The sequence below is a fragment of the Odontesthes bonariensis genome, chromosome 21 (assembly GCF_027942865.1).
Source record: "Odontesthes bonariensis isolate fOdoBon6 chromosome 21, fOdoBon6.hap1, whole genome shotgun sequence".
Classification (NCBI taxonomy): domain Eukaryota; kingdom Metazoa; phylum Chordata; class Actinopteri; order Atheriniformes; family Atherinopsidae; genus Odontesthes; species Odontesthes bonariensis.
Window position 1 is genome coordinate 11,275,025 of NC_134526.1, and position 22,580 is coordinate 11,297,604.

The window sequence follows — 22,580 nt, forward strand, 5'->3', positions numbered from 1 at the left end:
ACCGATTCCTCGTGACCGCCCCCTCCATTCATGAAAATAACTTTCTGCTGACGTCAGTCTGGGAAGGGGGGTCGGGGGGGGGGAAAGCCAGAAATAGAAGATAGATACTGTTGGCTACTGCTTTTGCTTACTTTACAAAACTAATCAAAGTCAGTCAGTGTGGCCAGCATTAAACCAAAGAAACCCAATTTTCTAGAGTGCGTCTTTCGCTACACTAGTTACGCTCTCCGTCTAACGCCCCCCTCCTCTGTGTGGACTGTTTTGTGGTCAGGTCTGCACTACAAGATATTCAAAAATGTGCATTAACTGAGGGAAAACAGCGACCTCCCCCCTCCGCCTGTCTTTGGGAGCAGCATTCCATTCCTGAGGAAAGTATGTGGTGTAGTAGCCCAGCAGTCACAGGATTTCTCTTATTTTAAGTGCAGCCAGAAACGTCACAGGTTATTCTGGGTAATTAAGTACTGAATGTAAATATGTTAAGTTGCAAGCCTTTTAAGGTCTCCACTTGTATTAGTTTGCCTGCTCAGCTTTTTTTTTAGTTTAAGAAGTTGAGTTTGCCTTAAGACTGTGGTGCCTGTTAAACACAGATGCAGTTTGTTTACACTTTAAACACAGAGGGCTACACAGTTCCAACAGAGAAGAGAAGGAAAGTGCACCTTTATGAAATAGAATATACACAGAAACCACTTTGATACGAAATGTCTCCACACCCTGTCAAGGATTTTGAAGCAATGTAGAAACCTTTAAAGATTACAATGTTAAAACCCTTCAGGATAAGGTAAACGTCTCAGAGCTTGAGATTTAGGATCTGCTTAGTTTTATGGAAGTCGTTAGTTATTAGCGAATAATCTTCACAATTTTTTTGCTGACAGAGCAAATACAAGAAAAAGAAAAGCTGTCAGAGACAGTCTGCCGTAGGGCTTTTATCAAACATGTCGACGCACCTTTTTATCAGTGACCTTTTTTGGTCAAAAGCAGCTTCATTACTGAATCATATTTGTTCCATGATGCTTCGGTTTAACTGTGCTATGTTTAGTCACTAAAGACACAAAAGAGGAACGGAACACAATCAAAAGCACACCAGCAGAGTCAGATGCATGGCGTCGGTTGTATGTCATTAAATAGCGTGTAAATATTATTTTGTGTGACCAATTAAAAGTCTACATTAAAACCATTTTTTTCAAGGAACCCATGTAAAAGCAATCTGTTACAGCCTCTGTTGCTATAAATACTCCCTTATACAATTCCCAAAGGTCTCTACCAACAAAACTAAATGACCTCTGAATTGAATTATTTAGCTTTGGCTCTGTTCCAGATAAGCAGATTGGTAGATTTATATCACAGTTTATGGCAAAACACTAAGCCGACCTTTTCCTCTGAATCACATGTGGAATCATTTGACTGAAGTTGGTCTGCGTGAATGTTTCATGTGCACTGCAGCATTTCAAGCAGAAAGCAAATACACTAGATGTGCTACTGGTTTTGTTTTCGTGTTAGTTTGTATCACCCCCACACTCACCACAAGCAACAACGTAGCATTTCCTTTGTTGAACAATGAGGCTAATACATGCATCATTTAGTGAACCGGTCCACATCTGCTTTTGTATTCTCAAGATACAATTAAACAGGAGGGCATCAGATGAGAACAGATCTCACACGAGATACTGTTAGGTTAGAGATAAAAAATTAATCGGTTTCAGTACAAAAGATTTACTAAGATTCAACTTAATGAAATGAGAATTGGTTCAAGTAGAGGTGAGACTGTATTCGATTCCTCAATATAAGAATAGATTACATTAATTTGTTCATGGTAGTATTAAATAAAATGTGATTGCATTAGATTATCAATTAGATGACACGATAGAAACATGTGATAGCAGAATGATGAGATGGTTTACATTACATTAAGCTGGAAGCAAGGTGAGATGCCATCGTAAATAATTCCATAAGATTGTTTTATGTAGAAAAAACACATGATGTAATTTGATTAGAAAGTGGATTACATATGACTGTATGGTTAAACAAAATTTTCTTGATAAATCTAACAGCATTTTCTGGAATATCATCCTTAACTTTGGGAGATGAGATGAGATCAGTTGATATTAGAATAGGGATTAGGTGTAATCGCAATTCTAATCCAGTACAAATATCATTCAGATGAGAATGAGACAACCATTTGCAAAAATTGAGATTAGGTGAGAGAAATGGGAGAGAAATGTCTGGAAGAAAGTGAGATTAAAGGAAAATATGTGATGACAAAACAGATTCAAGCAGATTTAGGATACTGATTAATCTAATTTTGATGGAAAATTAAACAAAAATAAAAAATAAATAATCATTACTGGTATGAGATTATGCCAGAGTAAAAATGAGTTTGAAAAAAAATGGGATTAGATTGGAGACTAATCCCAATTTTATTGGATTTGAATTTGCGATAGTGCAGAAAATATTGGCTGGAAGCCAAGGAACAATAGAAACAACGTGCTTTTCTGTTTCCTGCAGAGTCTGACACAGACCCGGGCTCTGCGGGGACCACCACTGATATTCTGCATCAGTCAGACGTCCAGCTGCTCGCTCTATTTCACTCCACCAATCACTGTCCATCTGGCTGCAGGATTCACATTGTAGATGATCTGAAATGCGTCTGTTTCTGCCCAAAACATCCATCACAAATAGAACCATGGGCCACTGACTTGTTGGGGTTTTCGTTAGATCCTCTAGCTGTGGGGTCTGCGTTCTTGCAAGCAGTTTTGGATTACAGGAAGTAACACTGAGTCACTAATCTTACTTCTTTCTGACTCAGACTGTTGAAAGTAGAAATCTGATCTGGCACAAAGAGGCCCCCTGTTGTTAGGGGATCGTTTTATCCTGCATGTGCTTCGATTTATTAGTGAGCAAAAGGCAGATATTTACAATACAAGATCATTTAAACTGAACTGAAAGCATTACTAAAAAGCTACACAGTGAGCTTTGAACCATCTTTTTCCCTAGGAATAGTTTGCTGAGGATGCCTGACACATTACACAGCAGCCTCTGGCACAATGCGAGCCGTACGTCATCAAAACGTTCAAGAATTGTTTTTGCACATTTGTAGACTTCCTACGTGACACAAAATTTAATTTGGAGCATTTACTGGACATTCCACTGACTTCACCCAAAATGTGTTTCATATGAAAACACTTTACGTAACTAGCTGGCAGCTCAGAGCTGCATGGAAATGAACATGATGGAGTTACAGTAGTAGTGGTGGCAGCAGCAGCAGCTGGAGGAGGCTATCATGGAATGACCCCAGTCCGGCCGAACTGACCTCCTACAGCTTCACCAAATTGAAATCTATAAGATGAGAAACATAAAAGTTTAGAGGGGCATGAATCTAAATTAAAAAGAATGTAGTCTTCATTAACTCACTGGAGTAGGGACAGAGTAACCTCCGTCTTTACTTAATAGTCCTGTCACAGCTGAGCAGTCCTCAAGGAATGAACAAATCACTGCTGCTGACCAAGGGCGGGACTGAATATGGACATTATTGAGGGATGAAAAGCCTTGATGATTTGATTTTGTTTTGCTTGAGACATAAGAGTTTGTTTGTCATACAAAATGGTAAAAAAAAAAAAAAAAATGAGTAGCCTAAAGCCCTGAGTCCGACAAAAAGCTGCATCCTTTTCTCTTTTAGATTCGATTTGACGAATTGTGGCTGCATTGTCACTGGTTCCCTCAGTGTTGTTTATCTAAACATCTGAGATTATTCTGTTTAACAGAAATGCCTGCTTTGTTTTCATTCTATTTATTTAAATTGCATAAAGAATGCATTTTTTGAGGCAGTGGATGTGGTGAGGATATAATGATGCAGTCAGTGAGAAGTGGCTGCTGACTGGTGGCACCTTGTGTTGAATCCCTGCTACTTCAGGGCAGAATAACATCTAAAGTTGGTATGACCTTTGAAGAACTACAAAACTCTCAACATGTCCTGCTGCATATACATTTTTTAGTTAAATTAATCTGTATTAATCTTGTTCAGGAATAATTCTCTTGAGATGATTACCAGGATGAGACTATTGGACGACAAATAATTCAGTGTATAGTTCCCAAAACTGCCAACTGAAATGGAATAAATGTTTGATTTTTGGTTGTCAAATGTAACTGATAAACCTAATGACTTGTGGTCCCTTGCATGTAGTGCATTCTACTCAGTGTGATCAGTGTCAAAGGCAGATGACAGGTGCACTGAACAACCTTTTCAATCTTCCTTTGGCCCTGTACCACTTGGGACTTTTTTAAAAGTGTGACTCTGCCATCAAATTCAGAATAAGCTTAATTGTTTTTTTTCCCGGTTGTGTACAACTTACAAATGAACATAAGGTTTAAATTATTTAGAAGTCACCACATTCAGATTTTTCTTACATTTTGCACAACCTTTTTATGTCTAAATATCAGTGAAATAAGCAATTGTGTTTAAGTGAATCAGGATTTGAAGTGTCATGATTTGTGTTTTGTTCAGTAGACTTGACATAATATGATCACTTAAGAACTAAGACAACCTGCTTATGAAGACAGCTGGTAATATTGAAAACCAGTACATCAAGATGTACTTTGCTGCATGATTTCTAGTGTGTTAATGAGACACTTCAGCTTTGGGAGCTGTCTCTAGTTATGTATCTATGAGGCTTACTTTGGACACATTTTAAATGAATATCTCAACAAACAAAAAATCTGAGTTTTCATTGCCCTGTAGCGGCATATAACTACACGTAGTTCCGACGTGAAGATTTCTATTTGGAGGCAGAAATAAAACTATGCCATTAAACTTGACAATACCACTGGTGTAACTGTTGCCTCTAGACAGCACACACGAGCCCTGATTAAATGACAGTGTACAATTACACAGCAATCTATTAGATTGGCACAGCAGAGGGATAATTGTGGCAGAAGATCACAATGGCATGCTATTTGCTGTCTGTGAAGACTTATGTGAAATGCTTCCTCCTTGTGGTCACTAAGAGCAATGAAACCGTTAGAGGTAGACAGTGGGACAATACTCTTTTCGGTTAGAATTTAAATGAAGGACCATTAATTGTACATATCGGTAAACTGTGAAAAACAGAGATAGTACAAATATTGTAAAGAAATTCGGTGGATTGATCCGTTGATCAGTTCCGCTTCCACTGCACATGACATCCTCCCACCACTGGGTGGCGGTATCGGTGTTTTTATTGGTTCGCGAACAAATTCATAACAGAGAAGAAGAAGCCACTAAAGGCTGAGTCCTCCGGATATCTTTTAACCGGTGAATGCTAAATTTTGTGAAAAGCGTTTCATTCATGATAAACACTGTCATTTTTGTTCAACGTATTGTTTAAAAAAGCGCGCCTCTCTGAATTCAAATTAGAAGAAAATTTACGGAGTTTACGTTAATGCTAATCTCTCATCCTGTAAAGTTAGCTCAAGTTGCTAAAGCAGTTTATCGTTAGCCATGTTTTTATTGTTAGCCAGTTCATTTGTCTTTTGTGTAATACAGATGTAACAAACAGCTTACAGGCTGTACAATGAGACTGGACATATTTTTACTGCAATTTTTGGTCTGCGACACCAAAGCTGCTGCTTAGTGTGTGTGTTTTTTTATGGTCCTATTCTTAGAGTCATCAAGCCAGGTGATGTCACCTGCTCATCCTCTCATGAATTGGTCCTGACTTGTGTCTGACAGTAAAGATGAATCGTCCAAAACCCACAACTCTAAGGCGCCCCAGTGCTGCAAAACCATCGGGTAAGACTAGCCAAGGAGCATACCGGAGCGTTATCTTACTTTTATAGGTTTATCATTGAGCACTATCTAACTGTGGCATCTGCTTGTGTCAGGTCATCCTCCTCCTGGAGATTTCATTGCTCTCGGTTCAAAGAACCAGGCTGGAGAGCCCAAGGCCCCCGCTGTCCTCCTGAAGCCTGCATCCACAGGTTTACCTGCTGACCGTAAGAGAGAGACCTCCTCCACTTTGCCCTCCTCATCAGGTCTGTCCACTCTTGCCAAACGGCCAAAACTATCCACCACCCCTCCTGTCAGTGCTCTGGGACGGCTTGCTGATGTTGCAGCTGTGGACAAGAGGGCTATATCGCCCTCAATAAAGGAGCCATCAGTGGTTCCTATTGAAGGTAAATCAACAGATCTACGCCTGTTCTCAAAGAAATTTGAGAACAAGCGTTCAGTTGGTGACAGATTGGTCTTTGTTGTTGCAGTGTCTCCGGCAGTTCTGCTGGATGAGATTGAAGCTGCAGAGTCAGAGGGAAATGATGATCGCATTGAGGGATTGCTGTGCGGAGCTGTGAAACAACTGAAGTTGAACAGAGCCAAACCTGACATCACACTGTACCTCAGCCTCATGTTTCTGGCCAAAATTAAGCCCAACGTCTTTGCTACTGAAGGAATTATTGAGGTGAGACATTCAATGCAGTGAGTTTCTAATACACAATGCCATAAGGAGCAGCTTTATAGAGACTAGTTAGAGAGAAATAATACATATTTGTCTTGTTCTTGCTGTTAGTTTGATGTAAGTTGACAGAATTTGCAAAACAGTTAAAAAATCTTTTTAGTAGTACAAATCTTCAAGCATTAATCGTACTTCGGAATGTGTAAAATCTATGCAATATTCACAATTACTCTCTACTTGTTTTTCTGTTGTCACTAGGCTTTGTGCAGCCTCCTGCGTCGGGACGCTTCTATCAACTTTAAAGCAAAAGGCAACAGCCTGGTTTCTGTTCTAGCTTGCAATCTGCTCATGGCAGCCTATGAGGAGGACGAGAACTGGCCAGAGATTTTTGTCAAAGTGAGAACGTCTATCTATGAAATACAGCCAAATTATATATAACCCTTATGTTTAACATTTGATATCTTATCATCTCTGAGGTTTTATTACAATACAATATTATAATTTAAAACTCATTTTCAGGTGTACATTGAGGATTCGCTGGGGGAGAGAATCTGGGTGGACAGTTCTCACTGTAAGAATTTTGTTGACAACATTCAGACCGCTTTTGGCACAAAGATGCCTCCAAAGAGTATGCTTCTGCAGGCTGATACTGGCCGTTCTGCTGGGGATCTCAGTGCAGGTTGAGTAAATTCAACAACATCTGGGCTTGTCGGGAGTTATTCGGAAGCAAGTGCTAATTGGCAATTTCCTGTTGTTTCCTCTAGGAAGCAGCCCGCATCCCTCCACCCCAGATGAAGATGACAGTCAAACAGAATTGTTGATTGCAGAAGAGAAACTCAGTCCTGAGGATGATGGGCAAATTATGCCAAGGTATGACTTCTGCAAATACTGTATAATCTCTACAAATTATTTCCTTTTTTTTTTCCAACGACAAGAGCTTGTTTGTTTCTCTGTTTAGTTTTTTGCTGCTGAAATGTGTTGAATAATTCTTGTAAAGAAGTTGTGAATATTTTTTTCTTTATCCATTGGCAAACTGTAGGTACGAAGAACTGGCAGAGAGCGTGGAGGACTATGTGCTAGATGTCCTCAGGGATCAGTTGAACCGCAGGCAGCCGATGGACAACGTGTCTCGAAACCTGCTGCGCCTGCTCACGGCCACATGTGGCTACAACGAGGCTCGCCTCATGGCCGTGCAGAGGCTGGAGATGTGGCTCCAGAATCCAAAGGTAACTCCGAATAATACAAAACACAAAGCAAAGTGTAATCTAAAAGTTCAAGGACTACAGTTTTCAAAAGGACATACTGTACCTGGTTTGAATTAGGTCCTTTCTCTTAGGTTTAGTTCCCACTTGACTGATGATGGGAATTGAGAACCGGTTCCAAAATTTCAAACCAACAGAATCGTATGCTTCTGAGCTTATCAGTTACTCTCTTGATGCTGACGGGTGTTGCCAAAAGCATACTGATTGAAAATCAACATCAATCAAGCAGGGCTCTCATGTCTGCAATGAAAGTTAGACTCACAACTTCCACTTTTACACACTGTCACACCTCTAAATTCCACAGTGAAAAGCAATTTTAAAACTTTTGTTGGCACAGTATAAAATGAGGAGACAAACTTGGCGATTTATATCCAAACTCGAGGGAGGTCTCTTCATGAACACTGCATGAACATCTGTAGAAGTTATTCTGTCGCCTACAATTTTCTCTCTGGGACGTTATAGTACATTTGCTGAAATCACTGCACAGATGTTAGTCTTTAACTTGCTTTAATGCTGCTTCTCAGTCACTACTACATACTCGTTTTTCTGTGTGACAGTAGAAACAGTAAAAATATGTGAATGAAAGCTGCTTTATTGGGAATTCAGCTGTATTGATATAATGTATATGTGAGCACAGGGAGTAGGAGAGGAGCAAACATGTTATGGGCACAAAGCAGAATGCAGGTGCCACGACTTTAGCACCAGCAGCACATGTACCACTACTTACCAACACATCTGTAACCAACAGTAAATGCATTATGCATTAGCACTTTTTAGGAAGCCTAAGTGAAAACAATATCATCTCGTTTCCTCCTGTTTAGATGTTAGCTGAGAAACTGTTACTACAGCTAACATTAGCTGTCAGGCTGCTGAACAGACAGGCAGAGTGATGTGTGATGAAAGTGTGAATGAGCTTTTTGCACTCTTTCTCAACAGTAGAAGACCCACATTCAGCAAGGTCAGGTTACATAGCTTTGTGTAAAACAAAAAAAAATTATTCGAATGTTGCCAACAACACTTTTCTAAATATTCTAAATACTAAATATTCTTGATTTCACACTTGTTCACTGAAATGTAGATCTTATGTTGCGCATTAGTTTGGTACAGACATCGAACTCACCACTTGCAACACAGGAACACTTGGTGCTGTTTTGACTCCTTTGTACATCTCAAAAGTTGTTTGTGACATCTCTGCTGGTGAAAACGACTACCTTTCCAGAGCCTATACGATCCAACATGAGCAATAATCCATACATACAGCATCAAAAAGAACAACGGTCTAAAAGCAGTGGCTCAAATTGCAATACGTTTTCTAACTTGATGCGACATTCTGCTCTCTGACAGCTGACTCGGCCGGCCCAGGACCTCCTCATGTCGATGTGCATGAACTGCAACACCCACGGAGCAGATGACATGGAGGTGGTCTCCAACCTTATCAAGATCCGTCTCAAACCTAAAGTTCTTCTCAACCACTACATGCTGTGTGTCAGGTGTGTACAGACTCGCTCGCTTGCCGTCCTACTCGTTTCTTGTTAGAGAGCTCAGTAATTCAGGCTAACTTGTGCTTTTGTTGTGATTCTCCAGGGAGCTGCTTAATGCCCACAGAGACAACCTGGGTACTATGGTGAAGCTGGTCATCTTTAATGAGCTGTCTAATGCCAGAAATCCCAACAACATGCAGGTCCTGCACACTGTGCTGCAGCACAGTCCTGAGCAGGCACCCAAGGTGAAACTAGACCCACAGAAATAGTTCTCATACTTTGTTTTGATTATGTTTTTTTTTTTCTATCAAAACCAACTTTCCTCCTCTATCTATGTGTCTATCTAGTTCTTGGCAATGGTGTTCCAGGACTTGCTAACAAATAAGGACGACTACCTCCGGGCGTCCCGAGCTTTGCTGAGAGAGATCATCAAACAGACCAAGCATGAGATCAACTTCCAGTCTTTTTGCTTTGGTTTAATGCAGGAGAGAAAAGAGCCTAGCTATATAGACATGGAGTTCAAAGTAAGAAGATATAAACATTGCCCACTTCTCTTTAGCCATTTTGTTCATGTATTTGAGCTCCATGGAAAACCGACTGTCCTTATCTTTGTCGTAGGAGCGCTTTGTGATCCAGGTGACAGATTTGCTCACAGTCTCCATGATGCTGGGCATCACTGCTCAGGTGAAAGAAGCCGGCATTGCTTGGGACAAAGGAGAGAAGAAGAGTGCGTGTAATATTATTTTCCTAATGGTTTATTTCTGGGGTGTGGAACTGGCTAGGTCTGAAATTGAACGTGTTTCCATTTTTGTTTCAGACCTGGAGGTCCTGAGGTCATTTCAGAATCAGATCGCAGCCATTCAGAGAGATGCAGTGTGGTGGCTTCACTCTGTGGTTCCTACCATCAGCAAAGTCGGTGCAAAAGACTATGTCCACTGGTGAGTTTCTGAGCATTTGAGCTGTGGTTACTGTCCAAGCTGCACGTGCTACTCATGTTTACTGCTGCTTTATTCCCTTCGTGTCTGCAGCCTTCACAAAGTGCTTTTCACTGAGCAGCCAGAGACTTATTACAAGTGGGACAACTGGCCTCCAGAAAGCGATAGAAAGTAAGCCGACTTTCAACATTCACAATCTTTTTCTTTTCTTTTTTTTTTTACTCAGTCTCTCAGTGTATCTAATTCTTTAAAATTTTTGTTCCTCAGTTTTTTCCTTCGACTGTGTTCTGAGGTTCCTCTCCTGGAGGACACTCTGATGCGCATCCTGGTGATCGGCCTATCCCGTGATCTCCCTCTGGGCCCAGCAGACGCCATGGAGCTCGCGGATCACCTGGTCAAGAGAGCTGCCGGAGCTCACTCTGATGGTGTGTGAGGATCCACTCTTGGTCTGTCAATGTTTACTGCTGCAGTTGTGGATGTTTATTTTAAGAATTCGGGCCGAATGTTTGGACATTTCATAAACACTCGTGCCTCAGTTTAACGAGACCCCTGATATCTTCCAAGAGGAAACTCCTTATTCATATTTTGTCATTGCAAGTTAGTTAAATAATGTTAGGAAAGTATGAACAAAGGAAATATGATTTGACATGCTTCTTATTAAACAGATCTAGAGGTCCTGAGAGTGGAGCGGATCCAGCTCATTGATGCAGTGCTGAATCTGTGTACATACCACCACCCAGAGAACATTCAGCTGCCAGCAGGGTATGTCGCTGCTCTTTAATGGCTTTTAAGAATACAGACAAGTCATACAGACTAAAATAACAAATGTCTCCTCGTGTTTAAGGTACCAACCGCCAAATTTGGCAATATCCGCACTCTATTGGAAGGCATGGCTCTTGTTGCTTGTGGTGGCTGCCTTTAATCCACAAAAGATAGGTAGAGTGTTCATGCTTATATACATACTTTGCATTGGATACAATTATTTTTTTAACATTTATTTTAAGCCATAAACATTGTGTTTTGACTTTTTTCTCTTTAGGTTTGGCTGCTTGGGATGGTTATCCTACATTGAAGATGCTTATGGAGATGGTTATGACAAAGTAAGTAAATGTATGTGAATGGCAATAAAGCAATTTTAATGCGCACAACAGCTAACGTGTTTGTGTGTTTGCTCCATAGTAACTATACGTACCCTCCCTGCACCATTACCGACGAGGACACAAAGACGGAGATGATCAACCGGGAGCTGCAGCTCTCCCAGAGAGAGAAACAGGAGATCCTGGCTTTTGAGAGCCACTTGGCGGCTGCCTCCACCAAACAGACCATCACAGAGAGCAACAGCTTGTTGTTGTCTCAGCTTACCAGTCTGGACCCACAGTAAGATACCAAGAAAAACAGAAACTGCATAAGACTTTTTTAAAGCCATGATACTTGCTCCTTCTATTTTTGTCACTGAAGGAGAGTCAAAGATGTTGTTTTTGTTTAGGGGTCCTCCTCGTAAGCCTCCTCCTCAGGTTCAGGAGCAGATCAAAAGCCTCAACCAATCTCTGCGTCTTGGTCATCTCCTCTGTCGCAGCCGCAACCCAGACTTCCTTCTCAACATCATCCAGAGACAGGTGATGGCTATGTGAATGACTCCTTCACACTCAATATCCCACTGCTGCTCACACTAAAACCTTCTTTTCTTCATTTCAGTGTGTTATTAAAGTGTCCTGAATTTGGTTTCATTTGATGTAGGCATCATAATTGCTTGGGCCTGGTGTTGTGAATGTTTGTTTGAAAAAACAACAACAAGTGTATGAGTATATGTCCTTGGTGCAAAAGAAAACCCTTTGAAACAGATTTTATTATACGTGTACAAAGCATTGTTCTCAGCTTTTAAAATGTCTGTACTTGTCCTTTAACTGTAATACGTTGTTAATCTTTGGCAGGCTTCGTCTCAGTCCATGCCATGGTTGGCTGACTTGGTCCAGTCCAGTGAGGGGTCCCTGGATGTGCTTCCAGTGCAGTGCCTGTGTGAGTTCCTTCTGCATGATGCCGCAGACGACAGCTTTCCAGTGGAAGATGATGAAGAAGGAGAAAGCAAAGAGCAGAAGGCCAAGAAGAGACAAGTAATATATAGTTATTTTTCATTTTCTTTGTGTCAGATCACCTTATAGAGCATCTTGGACTAATCCTGAGTTTTTTTTTATCTGTTTTTGGTAGAGACAACAAAAGCAAAGGCAGCTACTTGGACGACTCCAGGATCTTCTGTTGGGTTCTAAGGCTGACGAACAGACAACATGTGAAGTGTTGGATTACTTCCTGCGTCGTCTCAGCTCCTCTCAAGTGGCATCCAGAGTTCTAGCTATGAAGGTACTGTAAACCAAAACTCTTTTTAACATTATGTTACAGTCAGAAATTAGGTTGATGTATTTTAAAATTTTGTTTGCAGGGTTTGTCGTTGGTGCTGAGTGAAGGAGGCCTGAAAGATGGAGAGGAGCGAGATCAGCCCATGGAGGAAGACTCTGGAGATGCTGAACTCTTGCCAGGGTACCAGTGGCTGCTGCAAGACCTCCCAAAGCTCCCCTTGTTCGACAGCGTTAGGGGCATGACATCCACTGCTCTGCAGCAGGTCAGTCTGCCTCAACAGTGAGCTGTCAGTGAGCTGAATTTCATGTAAAGCCTTTCTCAGAATTAACGGTCTATCTGCTCCCTTGAAGGCCATTCACATGGAAACGGATCCACAGACAATCAGTGCCTATCTCATCTACCTTTCCCAGCATGCACCAGTGGAGGAGCAGGCTGCTCATAATGACCTAGCACTGGTAATTACAGCACGACACGCTTGTCTTGAACCAGTTTTTGTTCTCAGGGAGCAGCGTTCACATTGTCTCTCTACCTGTAGGACATCGCCCGGCTGATCGTTGAGCGGTCCACCATCATGAACAACCTGTTTTCCAAACACTCCAGCAGGCCTGAGTCTGACGCTGTTCTCTCTGCTTTCCTCACCATCTTCTCTGCTTATATCAAGAGAATGAGGAAGACCAAGGAGGGCGAGGATCTTTATAGCTGGGTGAGCACTCGTGGTACTATCTGAATTCAAATTTGCAGTAAGAGGGGAGTTGTTTGTCACGCATTACCTCCCTTTGATTTAAACTTTAAAGTTGTTGTTTCTTGTCTGCAGTCAGAATCTCAGGACCAAGTGTTTCTGCGCTGGACTACAGGAGAAACAGCTACGATGCACATTCTTGTCGTCCATGCAATGGTTATCTTGCTGACGCTGGGGCCACCCAAAGGTAGTCCCATTCGCTTCAAAGTTCAGGGTTTGCATTGTTGAAGTACCTGTAAGAACATGTTCACTGTTATGCATTTTAACAGGAGAGAGCGATTTCTATGCTCTGTTGGACATTTGGTTTCCTGACAAGAAACCTCTACCTACTGCGTTCCTGGTTGACACATCAGAGGAGGCCCTTCTACTGCCCGACTGGTTGAAACTGAGGATGATCCGATCAGAGGTCTCTCGACTGGTTGATGCAGGTGCAATTTCTCAATGTACACAAAACTATGTACTGCAAGTAAAACATTTTTTCCTTTTTATTGGACTAATACATTTGATCCCCCTGCAGCTTTACAAGACCTGGAGCCCCAGCAGCTGCTTCTGTTTGTTCAGTCCTTTGGTATTCCAGTCTCCAGCATGAGTAAACTTCTGCAGTACCTGGATCAGGCAGTCTCTCATGATCCACAGTCACTAGAGGAAAACATCATGGACAAACGTAATGTTTTCCTGCTGATGTTTCCCTCTTAAAAATGTGGAACCTTTTTGATTTATTTGAAATCTTTTTGATTGATCTTATTGTGTATTTTCTCTCCAACAGACTACATGGCCCACTTGGTTGAGGTGCAACACGAGCGAGGTGCCACTGGGGGGCATACTTTCCATGGTTTACTTAGTTCATCTCTTCCTCCAAACAGAGGTCAGTGACTTAACCTCCAAATGGTAGTTTGAATGCAGGTTTATCATATACAACATACTCGTTATGTGTTGATTCCCAGCACTCCAACTGTATTAAGATCAGTTGGTATGTGCCCATAATCTCATGTAAAGTAATTGACTAAAATCTATGTCCTAACACATTTCAGATTCACCTGAAACCAGTCAGGCCAAAGTGACAGTTGAAACTCCACATAGCTCACTGAAGATGAGAGCAGCCAGTCAGCTTCCGGCAGTAGGACCTGATGATGATCTCACCGGCATGCTGCTTCAGGTAGTTTACTAGCTGCAATTTTTTTTGTTTTGGGTAACAAGTGGTTAGAGCAACTGCAAACACTTAAACAAAAAGTCCTTGAAGTGATTTATTTTAAACTGTTTTAAACATGAAAATATTTTGTGTCAAACTGACTTCTTTCTTTCTTTTTATTTACTTATCTGTTCTTTTCTACTTTTACAGATTTTCCCCTTGAAGGTGGACCCTCGCTGGCATGGCCCTCCTCCCAGTCAGCTGTCTCTGGCCCTGCAGCAGGCTTTGGCTAAAGAGCTGATGCGAGCCAAGCAAGGTCAGATCCAGCAGGGAGGTCTGGCCTTTCGTCTGCTACAGGCCATCACAGCCCTGCTCACGTCTGCCCACGCAGGGCCGATCATCATGTCAATGCACCGCAGCCATGCTCTCTCCTGTCCTCTCATGCGGCAGCTTCACCTCTACCAGGTGAAACATACTAATAAGTCGGTGCATAAGTCTTTATCCTGATTATTTTCTTTTCTTTTAAAGCTTTGCTATAAAATCTCTGTCTCTTGTTTTATCTCTGCTCTTCTCAGCGCCTTGTGTCCCAGGACATCACATTCTCCTCACTCTTCCTCAAAGTCATTGTGGAGATGTTGATATGGTTAGACAACCCAACTGTGGAGGCAGGACCTTTGAAGACCCTACTCAAATCATTTGCTGGTCAGAGTTCTCACAAACACAGGCACAGTGATGGTGAGCACCCCGTCTATTAGTCTTTTGTTGATGCTGGCTGATTCATTTTTCGCATGAATAACGACTAATAACAAGTCTCTGCTCTGCAGTGCGAACAGGTTTCATCCACCTCGCTGAGGCTTTGGCGTACCGCAGAGACACCGAAGCGCCACTGAGAGCGGTCATAGCTATGCTGAAAGCTGGAGACCGATGTAATGCTGAAGCTGAACTAATTGGCAAAGGTATTAATGGAGCCATTATATGCACATGAATATACAGTGAATTCTGGTCATCACTCATACACACATAATATAATGATACACAAGTATTATTTGGGGCCTTTTCAAAAGGAGTGTTTCATAATAAAATAAATCTAAATCGGTGTTTATGCTAAATGAGCAGCTGGATTTGACACTAAGTCAACGGACTTGCTTTCTTGGATCAGTAGACTGATTGTTAACATATGAGCACCTATTGGTTGAGGATGCTGTCACATTTAGCATTTGGTTTTGTTTCAGTGTTACAAGGGCTTGTGGAGGTGAAGTCGCCTTACTTGGAGGAGCTACTGTCTCTGCTGATGACCGTTGGCACTCAGAATGGGACAGCCGGCCCTGTTGCCATGGTGATATCTTTGCTTCTTCAGGAGAGCGAAGAGCGAGTCGTGAAAAAGGAAGTGGATTTGAAGAGGTGAGCGCTGCAGTTCTGTTTGCCTTACAGCCCGTGCAAGAAATCTTTATGTCAGAGTGCAGTAACTGACACAGAAATAGCAAAAATGGAGCCTGTCCTCGGTGGCCTTGCACCTGTGAACTATCGTTGGATTGTTTTTGGGGAAGATTCGATTTTTGCAGCTTTGTGGGGAATCAGGAATCTATATTTATATTAATTCTGCCAGGGAGGGCGAGCAGGTGCACAGTAAAAAGGTGTTGACAATATTAAGCTGCATTTGACATACAAGTAGATGGGTTGATAGAATTAAGACTTACGTTACAGGACTCTTTATTGGTACAATTTTGGATTAGTTGGTTGTAATGTAGTGTGAAATTTTCTGTAGGAGGTGTTCGTTACTGCTGTTTAAAATCAACAGATATTGAGTTTATTTCTACAAAAGTAACTCTTCTGTTTGACTTTTACCAGCGGCTCTGAAGTGACGAAGTCTGGACTGAGCTCGGGGCTGCTGGTTGACTGGCTGGAGCATCTTGACCCTGAGGTCACTTCAGTGTGTCCAGATCTTCAGCAGAAACTGCTTTTTTCTCTCAACAAGGTAAGAAAATCTTTGTCTGCAGATAGTGTTTTTTTTTTTTAATGACGCCATCTTTTTTTTTATTTTATTTTTACTGTTTTTCTCTTCAAGGCACGAGGCACCCCAGCCTACAGACCTTATCTCTTGGCCTTGCTTACCCATCAGTCAAACTGGTCCACCCTCCTGCAGTGCATCAGTGCTCTTCTCAGCAAGCGGAGAGACTACAAGTACAAGATTACATCAAAACTTTTATGGATGATTTTTCTCAAATTTCTCTGCCTTTCTGTTAATTAGTTTATTTCTTTTTTTCAGACTAGATCCATCATCAGCCCTGGACTTCCTCTGGGCGTGTAGCCACATTCCACGTATCTGGCAAGGCCGCGACCAGAAAATCCCTCAAGTAAGTTCAAAACACTGCATTGAAGTTTTTTTTCACATCGTTTCCCTCAATTTCTAATGAGACTAAAAAGAGAGAGAGGGAGAGAGTCAGTTCTGCCAAGGCTGATAAGTTTGTTGTGTTCCTTCTGTCCCGTGCAGAAGAAAACGGAGAAGTTTGTGCTACGCCTCAGCTCAGAGGAGCTCATCAGCCTGGTGGACCTGATCTTGTCAGAGTCGGAGCTCAACAGTCGCGACTCGCCCCGCGACGAGCAGACCTCCTGCTCCCTCATCCAGTCCAGACTGCCTCTGCTTCACTCTTACTGCAACGGAGCTTTAGAAAACATCAAGAAAGTATCAGAGTACCTCATCAACTGCACCAAGAAGTGGGAAGACAGGTAAAGTTTAAATAGTTTAAACTGTTTCAACACAGACCTGTTTCATCATCCTCACAATTTTAGTCTTTTTTTCATCTATTTTTTTTCAAGATGTAAATTAGTGTCTTCCGTGGCATTAGATTCTACTTAAGGTGTTTCTAAACAAGGCGTGTGTGTGTTGGTGGGTACGTTGTATAACTACCCTTTACTTAAGTTAAAAACAGCATCTTTATTGTCATTTCAGTTGAGTTTGTAATCAGCAAGACAAAACATCGGAGGCAATAGGATGTCTTACTTTCACTCTGACGCGTTCACATCTTTATTAGCCGTGGCTCTGCTCGGGATTCTGTGCCGCTCGCTTTGTAGATTGTGGCAAACAAGTGTATAGAAAGATGCCTGATTCACATTTGTTTTTTGCCACCTTTCAAAAGATTGCTTTAGATTTGCCTCGCCTCTGTATGGAAATCCAGTTTGTGTGTCTGCAGAGGAAAAGCCAACAACGACCCTTCCTCTTTTTGTCTGCCCATTTTTTTTTTTTTCATTTAAATTGTGTGGGGCTGTGTGTCAAATGGAAAGAGAGGCTGAAGAACACACAGTTCTATAGTGAAATAAGGTTTTACCCGTTTTTACAACAAAAATAGTGCGTGAATAGGTCAAGAATTCTTGGCCTTTAAGATCTTGCCCATGAAACTGTGTGTGTGTGTGTGTGTGTGTGTGTGTGTGTGTGTGTGTGTGTGTGTGTGTGTGTGTGTGTGTGTGTGTAAAATGCTGCATGTATTCGTCATGTTTTGCCATGTAAGGTTCACCACAGTGCCCAACCAGTCCAGCCCCGCACATGCAGTGTTCTCTCTAATTAGCCCAAATACTGAAAGTCATTTTTTTCCCCTCTTGTTATGGTGCGCTGATAAACTTCAGCTAAATCGCACAAGATTTTTTTTTTCTTCTCGGTGTAGATGAACTTTTTAGACTTCCCTTGTCAGCCACAATGCCGTGGACCAGGGAAAACTCGATAATTAGGTCTATTGGTGTGAAATTAAAACCAGCAGAAGTCGTCTGTACTGTGATCTCTTTAAAAGCTCAGTGTATTATAATGAAGGCAAGAGGATTAAGGCTGAAGCTCTAAACTTGCCTGTGTTGTAAATTCCTGCTCTGACTTAGCTGTCAGAGATCAGGGTGCAACTCTTTGTGGAAGCAAACCCTCCTTCATGAATATGTCTCTGCTTATTAAACCACTTTAATGAGGAAACTTTGGCCAAGGTCAAGCAAAATTAGCTTCAGAATTACAGTATTTTAAGTACCGCTAAGCTTTCTGGTAATATGGTTGTGAGTGAGAACACAACTGGATAAAAACATGTTGAAAGTAAAGGGTGTTGGCCTTGTGTTGAATAAACATTTGAGTGTATGTTAAGCATTCTGATTTCAAGAGCTTGCTGTCGGATAAGATGGTGCTTATTCCATTTAGGCACAAACTACTGAACAACCAGCAAATTCTGTACTCTTGGTCAAGGTTGCTCTGGTTTGCTTAAAGCATCACAGGAATAAACTCCTCAGAGTGCAGCATGCAAGTCTGACAATATCCTGAGCTGGTAAGAGGATTTTATGAAGCTGCAGTGACTTGATGGCAAATACCTCTGAATTACTTTATGCTCTTCATGTGCCTTGTTTGTATTAATGTACGTTAATTATTGTTGCTGTTGCACAGAAGGAACGCAGGTCGGCTTTATTTTGCCCCTCCATCTCTGATTTTATATCAGCTTTGGAGCTTTTTTCTTCTTCTGTCAACCTGCTTTATAGTCCGTATGCTGTTGTCCAACGGACTATAAAGCAGGTTTGCAGGGTTTCTATGACAGCACAAAACTGCTCAACCAGCCACTGCCAATTAAATAGCTTCCAACTTCACACCTCAACAACATCAGGGTTCCCAGTCGTGATTATTTTCTGACTAATAAGGCTGGATGGGCAGTTAGACTGTTCTAACACGTGTTTTTAAAGTAACCGGCTTATTTGTATGTGCCTTCACTATAGCCTGCAGAATGCTAAACGTTTGTGTTCATCTTGGCTCTCAGTGCGATGGGTAAGCAGTGCCAGAACCTGCTGCTGCAGATCTATCTTCACTTCCCTGAAGTTATTCGGCACGTTACGCTGCCTGAAGGCACTTTCAGCAGCGGAGGAGCCGCAGATGGCAGCAGCTGCAAGGTAAAGATGCCTCACCTGCTTCACAGGTCACACTTCCTACTGAATACAAATAAGTGATTTTGTGTTTTGTTTTTTTTCTTTCTTCGTGTGCTTCTTCTTTGGTGTAAAAACAGCTTAACATTCGTTATATTTAAACCAGAGGCTGCCTGTATGTAGAATTATTCCTATAACTGTACGCAGTCACAAACAGACACCGGGGCACATGTACTGGCAGCTTTTACGGATTTGCTCTGTTGAGCAATCACGACATGAACCCACAAAAAGCGTTCAGAAGTCTAAATTAGATCTGTTTTCATAGACAGATATTTATATTCAAAAAAGGCTTTGACTTTTGTGTTTAATACTACATGAAATCAATTGGAAGCACGACTTCACCAAGATAATCCTGAGCGTATTTTGTAAACATTCCTGTTTCTTAGCTGGACGTCCTGGTCCACCGCCTGGTCACGCTGCTTGCTGATGTAGGAGACTCCAAGTCTGTTGAGGGTCGTGTGTCTGATGCCAATCTTGCCTGTAGAAAGCTGGCTGTGTCCCACCCCGTCCTTTTACTCAGGTGATATTAAAAAAAACAACATTATTTTCTACTTCAGTCTTTTGGGGTTTGTTGATTATCATCTGCTATAGAGAAGTTTTCAACCTGACGAAGGTCATTTCTGCTCTTTCCATTTCCCCAGACACCTGCCCATGATTGCAGGACTTCTACACGGCCGCATGCACCTAAACATGCAAGAGTTTCGGCAGCAAAACCACATGACATTCTTCAGCAACGTGCTTGCCATCCTGGAGCTGCTGCAGCCACTTGTTTTCCACAGTGATCACCAGAGGGCGCTTCAGGACTGCCTCCTGTCCTTTATGAGAGTCCTCCAGGTGCTCTTATGATTTCAAATCCTCACAAGGGGATGTAGGATTGACTTCGCTTTAAAGCAACGTGTTTTCGCCAGAGTTTTATATTTGTTAATCTCATATTTGTAGAATTTCCAGAGGACTCGTTCGCCGCTGGTCTTCATAAATAAGTTCCTGCAGTTCACACAGAAGTACATAGCACACGATGCAGCAGCAGCCATTCCTTACCTGCAGAAGCACTCTGACATTCTACAGTAAGCACAGTGTTTTCTCACAGTTAAACAATTCAATAAAATGTGTATTTACAACAATGAGGATTCTGAATTTCTAAATGAAAGGTTGTATTGTTTCTCCTTGAAGAATTTTGTGTGCAGAAAATCCAGACCTGGTCCAACTGAAATCACTGCTGGCTGGACTCACTTTGCCAGTGAGAAGGTCGTCTGCAGAGGTTCCAACAGAAGAGAGAGATGGTGAGAACAGTTGTAGTTGTTTTAGCTTTTAATCTTCCGAAAACAGGTTTTATAAACCCCTCGTATATTGAAAGTGTGCAGAATTTAAGCTTAAAGCAGTCACCTTTTCCCCCACATATGTGTAAATAAGATTCAGTTTCTTCTGTTTCAACAGAAGCATGTTTCTGTTTCCAATGTATTTATCTTGGCTCTTTTTGCAGATGACTTGTCCACTGGTTCTCTGCCCCTGGTCAACATATCTGCCTCGTTTTCACTCAGTGCTGCGGACATGACGATGTACTTGAAAAAGATGTCCAAAGGAGAGGCAGTGGAGGGTAACAGACATATTGCTACAGCTGTTTCACCTACATATGAACTGGTTTTATCCATAATGACTGACGTAGATTTTATGTTTTTTTTACCCCACCTCCTACAGATGTGTTAGAAGTGTTGACAGAAGTGGATGATAAGTCACGGAGGAGCCCAGAAATCATACAGTACTTCACCGTGAGTCATCGACAATGGACAGAAAAAAAGGTTGAGTGTTGTGAACGTTTGCGTGTAACATGTCAATCACCTCCCTGTGTTGACGTCTGTAGAATGACCTGCAGAGACTCATGACTTCGTCTGAGGAGTTGTGTCGAAACATGGCCTTCAGTCTGGCCCTGCGCTGCATCCAGAATAATCCCTGGTAGGTTTACACCAAAAGCCATTTTTTTCTGATTATTTTCTGTCTGCTGTCTAAGAGTGTTTTTTTTTTTTTTTTTGAAGCCTGGCAACAGACTTCCTGCCGACTTTCATGTACTGTATGGGCAGTGGTAACTTTGACGTGGTGCAGACTGCTTTGAGGAACCTTCCAGAGTATGTTCTTCTCTGTCAAGGTAAGAAGATACTAACAGATGCATCCTTGTTGAAGTTGAACTACTGAGAAGCTGCTACTCTCACCCCAGTTTTCTATTGAAGTCCCACTATCTCTGTGTAAAACTCTGAGTAATATTGAATTAGAGAGATTCAGCAAACCGTACAACCTAATTCTGTCTGTCATAAGTAGTCACACATCCATAAGTGTGTTATACAATATGTTCTTTCCTTTCTGCAGAACATGCAGACATCTTGCTCCACAAGGCCTTTTTGGTGGGCATCTACGGACAAATTGACACCAGTTCAATGATCTCAGAGTCCATGAAGGTCCTTCATATGGAAGCAACAACGTAACAACAACTCCACGCCTGACTGGGTGGAGAGTCATTCTTTCTCTCCGTTCCAGAGTTCCATTATTGTTTTTCAGTTTCAGACTTTAGTTCAAACGTTGCTCTGATTTGATCATCATAGATTAACAAAGTCACTACTCGGGGGTGCAGATTAAAGGATTCTCCTCTGAACTGCTATCACAACCGGTAATGTAATAATGTCTGAATAATTTAGTGACTTTACAGAATGCATTAGAATACCCTCTAAAGAAGTTAAACTTTATGTAATTGTAATATCAGTGTATGTGTTATATTGTCACTGATATAAAAAACTGGATCATTAATTAGTTATGATCTGTCAAACAAGTCATCTTTGTTCAAAGCAACAAAAGGGACACAATGTGAAACCTTGTCAGGATAAGGCATAAAAAAATGAATATATTTGTCTTAGTTGAAAATACCATTTGAGATATTTGTGCTTTTAGAGTGGTGGATTTGCATTTCTGAAGTTATTAAGTTCTAAACACACAGGTTATTACAGTAATTCTCCTTTTTTTTTTTTGAGTTCCTCATTTTAAACTGGACCTCGTTGCCTGACTGTGACACACAGAAGGCTGCGGCCATCCCATTTAATTGTGAATTTATTTCCAAACAACTTTTTGAAATCATTAAAAGTAAGAAGCCTGAAGACCATTTGTGAGCCACCCTAGTGTGACATTAATAAAAGAACTTTTGAAATAATGCCGTATTCATTTTTCCTCCAGCTTCACCTGACAGACAGTGTTACATTTCAGCAGTTAATTTCTGCAATCGGAATGCTCACAGAAGGCATCGAAAATAAGTTTAATATTGAAACTGTAAAAACGGAAAATTTCGAAT

The 22,580-nt window shown here is 41.5% G+C and overlaps 1 protein-coding gene across 2 annotated transcripts; it reads left to right on the plus strand.

The window, feature by feature from the left end:
* The first annotated feature begins 5,219 nt into the window (after positions 1–5,219).
* On the plus strand, positions 5,220–22,426 carry ints1 (integrator complex subunit 1). Of its 2 annotated transcripts, none has more exons than XM_075453463.1 (48): positions 5,220–5,284; positions 5,635–5,761; positions 5,854–6,144; positions 6,229–6,425; positions 6,678–6,815; positions 6,939–7,098; positions 7,184–7,289; positions 7,459–7,645; positions 9,026–9,171; positions 9,266–9,407; positions 9,510–9,686; positions 9,781–9,895; positions 9,980–10,100; positions 10,191–10,268; positions 10,365–10,522; positions 10,763–10,859; positions 10,942–11,033; positions 11,137–11,197; positions 11,277–11,474; positions 11,584–11,713; positions 12,029–12,208; positions 12,303–12,452; positions 12,532–12,711; positions 12,800–12,904; positions 12,985–13,152; positions 13,264–13,375; positions 13,458–13,616; positions 13,706–13,852; positions 13,955–14,053; positions 14,220–14,344; positions 14,528–14,782; positions 14,893–15,052; positions 15,142–15,273; positions 15,550–15,718; positions 16,166–16,292; positions 16,383–16,498; positions 16,584–16,671; positions 16,809–17,044; positions 19,090–19,219; positions 19,639–19,772; positions 19,894–20,086; positions 20,192–20,316; positions 20,423–20,532; positions 20,733–20,846; positions 20,948–21,018; positions 21,111–21,202; positions 21,283–21,392; positions 21,611–22,426. In XM_075453463.1, the coding sequence occupies exons 2-48, from the start codon at positions 5,707–5,709 to the stop codon at positions 21,724–21,726; spliced, it is 6,552 nt and encodes a 2,183-aa protein (XP_075309578.1). In that variant the 5' UTR covers positions 5,220–5,284; positions 5,635–5,706; the 3' UTR covers positions 21,727–22,426. The 2 variants fall into 2 exon arrangements, with proteins under 2 accessions (XP_075309578.1, XP_075309579.1); XM_075453464.1 differs by having other exon boundaries at positions 9,781–9,889.
* The last annotated feature ends 154 nt before the right edge of the window (positions 22,427–22,580 follow it).